At 40.8% G+C, this 13,118-nt stretch overlaps 1 protein-coding gene across 1 annotated transcript; it reads right to left on the bottom strand.

Annotated features, from left to right (window-relative positions):
* Positions 1 to 1,451: 1,451 nt before the first annotated feature.
* gdf6a (growth differentiation factor 6a) lies at positions 1,452 to 12,090 on the bottom strand. Its single transcript, XM_068030814.1, has 2 exons — positions 11,661 to 12,090; positions 1,452 to 2,392 (listed from the first exon to the last, which is right to left on the bottom strand). The coding sequence occupies exons 1-2, from the start codon at positions 12,025 to 12,027 to the stop codon at positions 1,509 to 1,511; spliced, it is 1,251 nt and encodes a 416-aa protein (XP_067886915.1). The 5' UTR covers positions 12,028 to 12,090; the 3' UTR covers positions 1,452 to 1,508.
* Between the last annotated feature and the right edge of the window lie 1,028 nt (positions 12,091 to 13,118).

Here is a 13,118-nt window from a genome sequence, read left to right as displayed (position 1 = left end):
AACTGAAACTTTACTAATGGACAGAAGTGCACTTCTCTTTTTATCCTGATTTAAGCAAAGCAAGGCTGTCCAATGTTTTCCCATTGCGATCGCCGGCGGAAGGTAACTATTTGTACAAGAGTTTGCTTGTTCCCAACCTAAATTTGTAAATACTGTATTGTCTACAGCTGGTGAAATACCACCGATCCCATTGTAGTTTTGTTTCCTTATCAAGAACAGCAAATGCAGTTTGGTCATTTCTCGAGTCTGTCTTTCCCCTCTCCCCCGCCCACCCCCCTCGCAGTTTTTAATCACACCAGGCATCTTAAATTCCACCATAGATGTAATTACAATCTGCAACAATTCCTTTTTGGCCGTTGGCTCTTTCTGGCTGGTAATCTTGTCGGAATGTCAGAAGAAAAAGGGAATAACCCTCTTTAAACAAGAAACCTGGGGGACCGGAGCCATTCTCTCCTTTCATTAGCTCGTGTTTTTTTGTGTGTGTTTGGTAAATTACCTTCACCTTATAAAAAAAAGCAATCGAGATCAACAGATAATTGCGGGGAAAAGGGAACAGAAACTTTCTTCGGGCTTTGCCTTCTGCTCGCAGGTCCCATTACTCTCCGCATGCCAGCCCTTGAATGGAGCAGGCCCTATTGCCTTCCCCTAATCTAAATTGGTTGCGTTTGAACAGGTGCCATCCTGTGTACACTGCGATAATCGTTGGAGACTGACCGAACATAATCCCCCTTCTGCCTCTACCCCGACCCAAACATGACAGTAATAATCTAATGGGGAGGGGGCGGTGCGATGAGTAAGGAGTACGTGCCCTCTCCCAGCGTTCAATCACACATCTAAAGTCTAGTGATGGGACAATGCAGCGGACACGAGTCTGAGGAGCGTCAATGGATGATCATTCAACAACAACTTGCATTTATATCATTCATTTAAAAGGGGGAAATTAATGGGAGACCCGGCTGTACGGACTCTGCAGTTCATCACTAATCTTCCACTGGAATGAATGAAAATGCTTGCAGCTCTGATGGATTTTCCACTAAGAATAACCGTGTCTCCAATTTCTGCGACCAGCAGATCATAAATAACAACTTCATGTGTAACCGTTTTGCACATATTTGAAGCACGTTTTCTTCCCTCCTCTGTATGAACGGAAACTAATTGTTATTTAGTCCCCTTATTGATTGCAATATTACACTTTATACCGTGTGATAATATCTGGGTGCAGAGGGGTTAGATATCGCCTTACAGGTAAGTTGCAGGTAGTGTATTAAAATATCGATGTCATATCAACTAATTGACCGGTACATGAATAAATTACAGAGAACATTCTAGAGTTTTTCTCTCCTCTTTCTCTCCTCCCCTGATAGATTATTCGTGAGGACTGATGTGAGAAACGTAGCTATTTGAATACATTTTAAATAGCGTGTATGGTCCTCGAAGCGACCATCCCCGTGTTGTCCTCAAATCTGCACTCGGTAGACTCACTCCCTCCGAATTGAGGGCCAATTTTGCTACCTGCACCCGCATGATTCCACCACCATGTCCTCATATTGTTTATAGACAACGTTATTGCCTGCGTCGATGTACAAAATGCTGATAGGGCTCAATTTGGTCGGAACGCAACAGCTCGGAGGGGTGGAATTAGGATCCATGGAGTTCATGAGGGTTTGGATAATGGCATGGTTCGTGGGTTCTAAGTGGGATCTGAGAGGGAAGTCACACACTCCCTCACAGTGATAGGCTTCATAGTCCAGGGGAGCTATTATCCAATCATCCCAACCCAACTCTTTGAAGTTCACATGCAGAGGTTTTTTACTGCAGCGGGACTTGGACTTCTTGCCATGTCTCTTTCCGTGGCGATTTGAAAAGGCGGTTCTTCTCTTTCTCCTGGCTTTGAATTGACGTTTGCCTTCCTCACCGGAACCCTCTGATGACTTAATTTTTTCTTTCATCTCGCTGAAGAGATTTTCTCTTTTCCGAGTTCTAGTAAAAACCACTAACAGAGCCCTTTCTTCAGGTTGCCTCCCTTTCCGACCAAATCCGACTTGTCTTAGATCAATATCACGCTCGCTTTTGCTTGATGTCACCTTAAATTCAAAACATAGCTGGGCAGAGTGTAGGAGCTTAAATACTTCCCAGACATCAAAAACTTCCCATCCTTGTGTATTTGAATGGTAGATATCAAGCGGTCTAGACTGCAATAATTTGGACGATTGCCCCTCGGTAAAACAGGAGTACAGTTTAATGTCGTACAGACCTGAGAGTGTCTTTCGAAAATCCTCTGGTGTTTTTCTCAGTATCCTCAATTCAGCCCCGACTAATTCTTCTTTGTCCGACAAAGTTGCTACATCAAACAAATATTTTTGCCTTCTTAAATGTGAATGCAAGAGATCGTCTGTAAAAGAAAAAGTACAAACATTCGAAGGTAGGATATAAGCAAGGGTCATTATTCGAAAATCGCTCAGTGTCAAAAAGGATTTCTCTCTCTCCCTCTCTATGTATATATAGACTCTATATCTAGGGCGAGAGACAGACTATTCTAATAAGATAAATAGATGTGACTATCGTACTACAAATATAAGTTGAAATCTTCACTTATGAATCCCGAAGAAGAAAACAGATATATGACTGCTGATTCAACTACTCACAAAGCTACAATCTCCCTGCTTGGAAATATCTCCTCGAACCTTTCAATTGTTAGGTACAACGGAACTGCGCATTAAACTCGACAAAACAAACATTTTGCTGAGACAGTTAATAACTTAAGCTGCCAACAGAAAGAAAAGCTGGTTACAGTACAGTCACCAGACGAGCAGAGCTGACTATCGCCCTGTGTCCCAGGTATTTCAAAGGAAGTCCGCTTCAAGATTTGAAAATACACTGCTGCATCCTGCTGCTGGTTCTAATTAAACAGTTAGGAATCACTAACATTGCGCTCAACAGGTCAAGCTTTTAACGTAACATAACTACAAACAAATATGATTTAAAGTTACTTTCACAGAAGCCACACATGTTTACTAGCTCGAATCCTTCTTGTTCGTTTTTGTAAAACAATACTGTAGTATCAACTCGTGGTCTGTGTAATAAGCAGATTGCTATTTAAGATTTAGATTCAATTGTGGTTGCTTTTAACCATTGTAAACTTTCAGGAGCCACGTTCAGACGGGTTGAAACCGAAATAACTTCTCAGGGACTTGTCCCCAAACTCTCGATTAAAGTTCTACATGACAACAGGCCATGAAACTAGAACCTAAATACTACTTCGATTTAAAGAAACATGCTTAAAGTTGCAATGTCGTGATTTCGCGAGCTCCTGCGCTCAAACATGAACGTTTTTTTTAGGTAACTACAGCTACCAATCTACATATCAATATTTCAACAGAAATATAACAACATAGAATGTTGAAAACTTTACATGTCCTCGCCCTGTAGAATATTAGGTACTCTGTTTTAAATGTTGTCTGTGATAGTGCGGTTGAAATTTCAGAGACTAGGTGTGCTTTGTCGAATAGACCAGAAAGAAAATACAATGATTCGTAGTGTACAATAGAAATTGCAATAAGTCTTATCCATATACTCTGCTCAGGTAATTACTAAAACGGCTAATTTGTCTTTTGCTTCCATATATGGACGTTTTGAATGATCTACATTGCTAAGATCAGTTGAGTTGATCACAGCTGACGCTTTGAAAGGTTTTGCAATCACAAGCAGCAGCACATGTACAAGCAACCATATCTAATGTATATTGATCAAGAAATCTTGGTAATATGCAAGCCTCTGCCTTAAACTTTAGCAAGGGTACATTCTCTCAATATAAGAAAATATATCCACGAAGTGTTTCATATCAATTGCAGATGTTAAACAACCACAGTCCCTGCAGAAATCACCACTGCTTTACCCCTAAATCGGAAATACCAAGTAATTGTTATGTTGGCTGTTATGTGGGATGATCTAGTTAATCGGTATACAACACCCAAAATATGTTTGCCATATAATATGCAAAATTTCAGTGAGTGGTGGTGCTAAGTCCAATTTATGTTGCGCGTGTGTGGCGTTGGGTGGGGGGCGGGGGTTGGTGGAGGAAAGCCATTAACTGCCCAGGTGGCGCAGTGGTTAGCATAGCACCGCAGCCTCACAGCTCCAGCCACCCGGGTTCAGTTCTGGGTACTGCCTTTGCGGAGTTTGCAAGTTCTCCCTGTGACCGCCTGGGTTTCCGCCGGGTGCTCCGGTTTCCTCCCACAGCCAGAGACTTGCAGGTCCATTGTAAATTGTCCCTAGTGTAGGTAGGTGGTAGGAGAATGATGGGGATGTGGTAAGGAATATGGGATTAATGTAGGATTAGTATAAATGGGTGGTTGTTGGCCGGCACAGACTCGGTGGGCCGAAGGGCCTGTTGCAGTGCTGTATCTCAAAATAAAATAAACTGCAAATTAAAATGAGAACGTGTAAAGTTCGGCCTAACACAAACTGATGTTGAAAATCAAAGTACTTGTATTTAAATAATCAAACATTTCAGTTTTGCACTACATCTGAATCTATCTGGAATCTTTGCTTGATGTGCAGATGTAGATGAAAGATAAGCGATGTGGCGATTACACAACAGCAGAATGTAGGTCATTTGTTTGCACAGACATGTTATTCTCAAATAACACACTAAATACTGTTTTTTTTACATAAAAACTCTCATGGGCGAATTTCGAGGTTTTGTTTACAATTTGTTATTATTCTTTTTACTGCAATACGTGAATACAAAAGCGTAGGTCACATGTTTATCCAATGTAGATGATAGAGCCATTTTGCCAACCCAATGTCTTGTCCAAACACTGATCCCAGCCGGCAGGTGGATTCATTTGGACCACTGACATTTCTAATAAAATGTACAAAACTGAAATAATTATTATTGATCGTGCACTTGTGTGTCATAGTAGAGAATTGTCTGTGAGCTTTCCTTTCCAGAAAATAATCAAACTATACCACACAGGCCCAACTCTGCCAATTTTAGCAGATTTGAAACAGATGAGCTTGTCTTTAATGTATACACTTTGATTAGGAGTGCATTTTAACAAACCGTTCACTTACGACCCGTGACTATGCGTGTAGTGGTTAACCACTGTGAAATTGTATTTTAATTTCAAGAACTGTGCAGCCAAAATCTGTATAGACAGCGTAACATTGTAATAATGTCGTTTTACTTTTACTTTGTTAGTATGATTTAAATTCAACATTCTTATAAATACAATAATTACATATACAATTTACAATATATTTAATGTGCAAATAATACCAGGCTATGGTGTTATAACTCCTGAAGAATATTTCTGCCCAGCTGATTTCTCTTCTACTGCTGTCCCTGCCCCCTGCCGCTCAAGGTTTCACAGACCCGTGGTCATTGCCTAATGAAGTTTCCTTTTAATGAACAAGTTGTGCTGGGTGGCGTGTTGATTAGGTTGTGTGGCCAACCCGTGAGTGTGCATAAATCAGGCAAAGAGTCTTGTCAAGCTCTACAAACCAAATTCATTCCCTCACTACATCAATTTTGTCACATAACGGAAATAAAACCTAACATTTTTATAGAGAATAAAACCCCTTCCCGGGATTTTATTATATATATAAAACAAACGTAACAATCACGTCGACAGGTACCACGCAGGGTCTGTAGTCTGTTCGAGATGCATTATGTTTGACATGAACAATGAATAAATCTTCCATTAAACCTGGGCCATGTAATGAGAATTGTTAAAGCGCCTTGTGTATATCCACAGAAAAACAATGAAGTCTAGTTTAGTTTAGAGATACAGCACTGAAACAGGCCCTTCGGCCCACCGAGTCTGTGCCGACCATCAACCACCCATTTATACTAATCCTACACTAATCCCATATTCCTACCACATCCCTACCTGTCCCTATATTTCCCGACCACCTACCTATACTAGGGGCAATTTATAATGGCCAATTAACCTATCAACCTGCAAGTCTTTGGCATGTGGGAGGAGACCGGAGCACCCGGAGGAAACCCACGCAGACACAGGGAGAACTTGCAAACTCCACACAGGCAGTACCCAGAATTGAACCCGGGTCGCTGGAGCTGTGAGGTTGCGGTGCTAACCACTGCGCCACTGTGCCGCAGTCTGAGGATGACATTCACAAAGAAAACTCCATCTGGGTTCTGTGGAGCACCTGCCCTCCCCCTAAATCAGCGCCTTTGCCAGGAGTGTTGTCATCGTCCTTCAGCAAATTTGTTTCAAATTCCTTTGAATTCGGGCAAATGCTTGTTTTGGAAAAGACCCGAGGAGACTGTAAACCTGACTGCAAACCTGACTGCTGTGTTGGAGAGAACTAATGGTTTTTGTATATTTTAAACAGTAGCCTTTTTACAGTGCAATTTACCCATAACCGAATAATACATTTATTAATTCGAAACTTTAAAAAATCAGATAGGATACATTCAATTTAGAAAGATAATAAGCAGTCTTAGCGGTTCAAAAATGACCAAAATACGGTTTGGCACGGACTTCTTAGTTTTTTTTTTAAATAACTCCACTCCAAAAAGGGGTCGTTTTCAAAGTTAATATTATTTAAAATACTTCGTAAACACGAATATGTTACGTTTATCACAAATATTCCTGCAACTTCAAGCATACGGAGAATTTGCAAAACTCCACGGAAAATATGGCGACTACATTCAGGATTTTTTAACATATTGATTTAAGCATTGGTGAATTGCTCGGAACACTCTTACCGTGGCTGTAAATTTGGTTCGGGAGGTGTTTTGCACCTTGCAAATTTATGACTGTAATGCTGTTGTAGGTCGGGCTAGCCAAACGACTAATGTCAAAGGTGCCATATTATGAAGAATGAATGCTGTGCCTACTGCCACCCTCTCCACTCGCCTACTGCTGCCTTTAATTCCAGCCACAAACTTCTAATAGGATGACAAAGCGGTGGAGACAAGTGCTCCAAATTCCACTCTGCTGCTCACGATCTTATCTGGCATTCTTTTGTCGTGTTTTGAAAAAAAAAACATTGAATTAAAATCCCAAATAAGTCTACTCAAACATAAATACAGCGGGCAAGACGCGCAGCACTTCCCTTTGTCGAATTAATTTGCTACAACTGCATTGGACTTAAGGGTCAGATTTACTTTCAAATCATGGCGAGTAGTCAATTGCCTGAAAACGTTTAAATGTGTTTTTCACTACAGCTAACTTAACAGTCATACTAAAAATGCTTTGGTCTGATTTATTGCCCTGTTCATTTGCTTCGCTCTGCATATATACTTGTCATCTCTTCTTTCCATAGGTCTGGCAGTTATCAATCTGTTTTCCTGTATCTCGTGCTATCCGTATGTATGCAACACTTTAGTGCAGCATGTAGCGCTGAAATGGTTTCTCTTCTTGAGATTGGCTCTGGCCTCTTCTTGTATTACTGTATATCCAGTACGGAAGCGGACTAATTTAAAACAGAACCCAATTTGCACTGTGCCAACATCGATTCTGATCCCGGAGTGTCAAAAATATTAATGATGTTGAACAACAGCAGAATGAGCAAAGATTTAGTTATAACAGTCAATCCTTATGAAAACAAAAGCGTAAAGTACGCGTTTAACCTGCGTAGACACGGAAGGAATTTATGAAGCTGGGAATTGGAATAATTTGACTCAGACTGTCAGGATCTCATTTATTCTAAAACGTCGGAAATTGTTTCAACGAGATTCATATTACAATCCCTTGTTCCAAACTGATAAAGGCCGTAAAACAAATGCACTTAAAATTAAACACAGTAAATGCGAGTTTGAAAGGAAAGCGACCTCGAAAAAAGTCGCCTATTAATCTTTCGTCGAGCATTAAGTTTCTTCCGTTTAACCCAATTACGTATCAGCAGCGTTTCCATAAAACTCACGTCTTAAATATTTATACAATGTACGTTAAGGGCCTTTCTTACCTTAGGTTCAACGTTTCAACTTGGTCAGAGAACGTGTTCCTCTGCTTATCCCACTAATCGTTTTGATATTCCTTCTCCCTTCACTTTCCCTGAACACTGTGTAATATTAAACTTAGATTGGAACCTTCTGTTTGGGCAGTTACTTTAAGCGTCTGTTCCACATTAGTGTTTTTATATGGTTCTCAAACAAATCGAATACAAGGTCACCAAATAATTAACAGTTTCCAATTCCCTCTTCGTCCATTAAAATACTTCCCTACTTATATTTCATTTCCCCTACGTCTTAAAGTTTGTAAAGACAACCGTCTCTGCGCTCAGTTATACCCAATCCTAGGTAGCTGCTTAGAAAGAGAAGTTCATTCTTATGGTTGTGAAAAAGTATCCGATTTTCCAGGCTCTTGTCATTTCCCAGCGTTGCATTAAAACCGGTTTTACTGTCGATATCACACTGGAAACGAAACCTGGAGCAAATAAAGGATTTTAAATCCAACTAATGATGTCTTTAACCCCAAACAGGCAGATGTGGCTCCCTAAAACAAAATCATTATTTCTACTTCGAAACTGCAATAGCAGATTTAATATTATATGTATTGTATACACAGAGTGACACAGGTATAGAGTATCGTTATCACAAGTGCTTGTAATGAGACGAGAGAAAATCATCTTTAGATTTAAAAAAAAAACTCAGCGTTAGATGCTGCTAATAAACCTGTCGTATTTTCTTTAATTCCTTTCCCTAATTGTCATGTTTTACTCTGTAAGCTCTGATGCTGGGGGTCCCGAGGCCAGCGCGCACCATCTGCGTTTTAATGAGTTACTTCATGTGCCAAAAGTAATTTTGCTACATTCAGCTAGTTCTTGTCTGATCTTGCGACCGTAACGACCGATAAAATTCGCATACTTCTCCAGCTTTGTGCTTTGCTGTCTGTTTTTTTAATGCCCTCTAGTCTATTAACTGATTTTGTAAAACTGAACTGATGATTTAAGTTATTGGTTAGAACAAAGTGGTCGGTTAGAAACTGCACTGAAAGTGTTTTTGTTAAAGAAGCTGCTTCATTGCTAAAAGTCTGTTAAGTTCTAGGGAGCAGCGGAATTCAAATCCAGCAATTAATGCCTCGCAAAGTAGCGATCACGGAGGGTGGCGGCCAGTAAAAGAAATAAGCACATCAGAGAAACGGAAGTTCTGTTGAGTTTTGGTGATGTGCCATTGGCTGGGCCAGTTCATTATGGGAGAACAGACAATATTTGATATGTTGTGACATGAACACTCAATTAGATCATTGAGTTCAAATACTCAAATCACTGTCTTTTATGCTAAGCAACCCTCAGAAGGTCCAGCGCAGGGTCACAGCGGTGACACATTAAATCACATCACCGAGGAGACTGAGGCTCTTACTCTAGCCACTGGCTCAGTTCACAAAAAAAAAATAGGCCCGAGTCGAAAAACTCACCAAGTTAGATCCTAGGCTGCACTAAAAGGCCAAATTTACTTTCTGCACTTTAAGGAAACGATTCAGGAGGTATTACGTTTACGATGCTAAAGGAATTTAGTGTAAATAAGCCTAATATTTCTAAAGCTGATTACTTGATATAATTATTTTAAAAACTGCAGGGTTTGAACAGGCTTGTAATCGGTTTACAGTTAACGGCACATTTCTCAATATGTCAAAACCACATTTTCTGTAAAGTCCAGGCAGGAGCGCAAGTTTACTTCCCTCCGGTCTAGTTCAATCAAGAAATGTTTTTGAGCCTCAGTTGACGTTTACTGGTGACTAATAACATGCTAATTGATGTTAGGTCTTAATGACTGTTGTAAATTTTGTCCTTGCCCTGTTATCCGTAAAATAGAGCCTCTTTTACAACAACCTGTCTGATGTCCGTGCTAAACTGCAGCAAACCACGGATAATCTCACAGCTTTCATTTAAATCAGCGGGATTGATTGGCCGTTGAAAGGGGATGATGTAAATCACCTTAATTTATTTCATGGTGATCTTTAATTTTGTGTCCCAGCCTTGGGGGGAAACCAGGCACATGGCCCTTAAGACTTTGAATGTGGGTTAGCCTGCAGCTTCATTCATAAGTTACTTCTGTTATTAACTGGAGGAGAGTGTACCTGTGCGGTCAGGTTACCCGCGTGTTTCGCAATAAGACAAAAATGCACCCAGGAGTAACGGTAAGCATTCTGGGATAAGATATTATTTGAAATGAAATACTTGCTAATCTGTTTGAGCACCTTAAACGGAAGTCTGAAACCACCTTGAAAAATTAATGGATCCCGACGCATATGTATGAGGGTTTAAGAAGACACGTTTTATTTAAGCTATATATTTCTTTTCAAACATCCCTGATCAACTCAGGTAAATGCAACTTTACTTTTTTTTAGAAATAATGCTCTGTCCGTGTTGTGTGATTACGAAAGTGACGAGAGCGGCACCGCTTTGCAAAGAGCAGTAAATTACACGGATCAGTACAGTGAACAGTATATACTGCGCTGAGAAAAACAGAAAATGCACGCGGCTCAAATGGCATCTGGACGAGAAATATAGACCAACATTTGGGGTGTTGGTGACTGAGCAAGACTGAAACCTGATCGACATCTTGATTTGGGGAGGAGAAGTCAGAAAGCAAGTCTTAAGATTGCATTTTTTAAAAATATAGGCAGATTTGCGAAAAACGATGCGTTCAGATCCAACAATATCTTGCTTTATCTTGCTGAAAGGTTAACGTCAAGTAAACTTTAACTTGGGCTCAAAAACATTTCTTGATTGAACTAGACCGGAGGGAAGTAAACTTGCGCTCCTGCCTGGACTTTACAGGAGATGTGATTTTGACATATTGAGAAATGTGCCGTTAACTGTAAACCGATTACAAGCCTGTTCAAACCCTGCAGCCTTTTCATAATTATATAAATATTAGGCTTATTTACACTAAATTCCTTTAGCATCGCAAACCTAACACCTGTTGAATTGTCTCTGTGGCTGCTTCTTTTATTCCCCTTCTTGTGAATAGATCAATGCACAGGTTTCAGTTTGAAGTGGAAAATGTCATTTTAACGAAAGCTGAGATCAAAGTGATCTTTCGGGATCCCATAATGGAAGTAGTTGTTATTATTTTGCCAAGCATTTACAGAATGGAGCAGTAAGTGCTGAGAAAAAGTACATCAATTCCCACAATGCGTATGGCAGACCAGGTAATACTGATAACGTAACTTTACTGATAAAGTCCAGCAAATGTTTGTGTTGAGCTACTTTGAGCCCTGTTTGTTTTAAGGCTGTGTTTTCAAGTATTTTTCAAAATATTTTAAATTCAGGATACCACAAGAGATACGACATTATATTAAATCAAAGACAATATGACGTTTATAGTGGGAATATATTAGAATGCTGCTTGTTTAAGCGGCACAGTTTGCTGTAAATGCCCCCTGTTGTTTCTGAAGTAACCCCTATCCACAACTTTCTAACATTGCTGCCTCTCATTTAATTTTGCAAAGGTAAAGCTGTAAGAAATTGCCAGCCTTCGTGATTAGCAACAAGTACTTGCTACCAGATGCCCATAACCCGTTTAAATAAATTGGCACAGATTGCTGCAGACCCAATCCGCCGTTAAACAAAAAAAAAATATTAATTTTCGATCTGAAAATATACAAAGAACATAAATGGGATCCTGAGAAGGGAAAGAAAATGAACACGGTAGCATGTAGGCATCTGTGTACAGGACCAACCTTCTGCTCTGTCCACGAAACTTGTGATCGTGTTGGCAGACTTTGTTGCGCGGAAGAGACTGGCGTTTATTCCAAGTTTCTCGGCTGCCGAGTAAGTCCTGTATATTGACATCATGAAGTGGTGAGGGATCACAGTGTCGGCCCGCCGGCCTCTGCCAGCCCGCTGACCGCTCTCTTTAATCAGCAGCTTTCGCGCTTTGCCATCATTGTGGAGCACCGGTCCGCCGAGCACTGTCCCGGAGAAGGCGGCACTGGAAGCAGCAGCAGCAGGAGCGAGGGACAGGGCTGCCGGCTCCACGCACTGTAAATCCCACCAGCAACAGGTGACCGAGCAGAGGAAGAGGGCAGCAGCTCGGAGCGGATCCATCCCGAATGAATCCCGAATGGAATTTAAACCGCTCCGCTCGGGCACGTACCGCTTAAGCCTTAAAAAAAAAGGGGGGGGGCAATCTGACGCCGCTTCGCCTGAGAGCTGCGCGCCCGCCCGGCCGCCCGGCACCCACTGCCCTGACACCGCGCGCCGGGCCGCCCACTCACGCACGCCCGACGCACGCGCCCGCTGATTGGTCCAGCAGGCGGCACTGGGCGCGCACTGCCCTCCCCCCGCCACCAGGGGGCGGGGAAAAGCAGCGGGGCTTCGAACCCGGCCGCTTGCCTCAACTCTCCAGCTCAATATTCACCAGCTCCTCAGCTCCCACTCACACAAGACAGTGCAACAATTCCACACTCCCACAATAGTAAAGAAGGCACTTGTCAGATTTTTTTTAAAGTGTGTTAGCAGAATAAATACAGAACGAAAATAAGGTCAAATTATGTGTTTTCCTACAACATCACACAATCTTTTGTGCTGTAGAACAAGAATTTACTAAAAAAAATAAAGGCGAATAACAAACATGACAGTCACTGGCAGTCTAATACTGAAAAGTGGTCATCTAATTGAATAGATGGTGTGTGTTATTGCCTCCGAACAGTATGTTCCGTCTAATGTAAATATGAAATGATACGTGATTAGTGTTACATACAGGTGCATGATCTTCGGAACTTGAGTTTAAAGGCAAATACCAAAATAATTTATGTCTCCATTCAATGCAAGATTATTCTATACGTGTATGTACAAATAAAGTAATGCGAGGAAATCAAACATAAATGCAGTTTCTATAAAAAGAATGTGCTTATTGCTAAATGAAGTATGATTTGCAGTCACTAATACCATATAATAAACAGTAAATACACTTCGAACTTTTTCTGTTTTATAGGTTATACATCTAAACTAGCTTCATTAATATATACTTCATTGTTGTAGAAAGTTTTTAAAATGCGTTTGTACAAATGTAAATTACGAAGATAAAGCAACAGTTATATGCTGCAGTATGAAGGTTCACACACTAGGTTATTCATTATTACCAAGATTGTGTTTCCTCTAGTACTGTCCAGCGGACCACTGCACACTCAATGCTA

Source organism: Heterodontus francisci, chromosome 5 (assembly GCF_036365525.1).
Source record: "Heterodontus francisci isolate sHetFra1 chromosome 5, sHetFra1.hap1, whole genome shotgun sequence".
Lineage (NCBI taxonomy): Eukaryota > Metazoa > Chordata > Chondrichthyes > Heterodontiformes > Heterodontidae > Heterodontus > Heterodontus francisci.
This window is presented reverse-complemented; position numbering and strand designations above follow the sequence as displayed.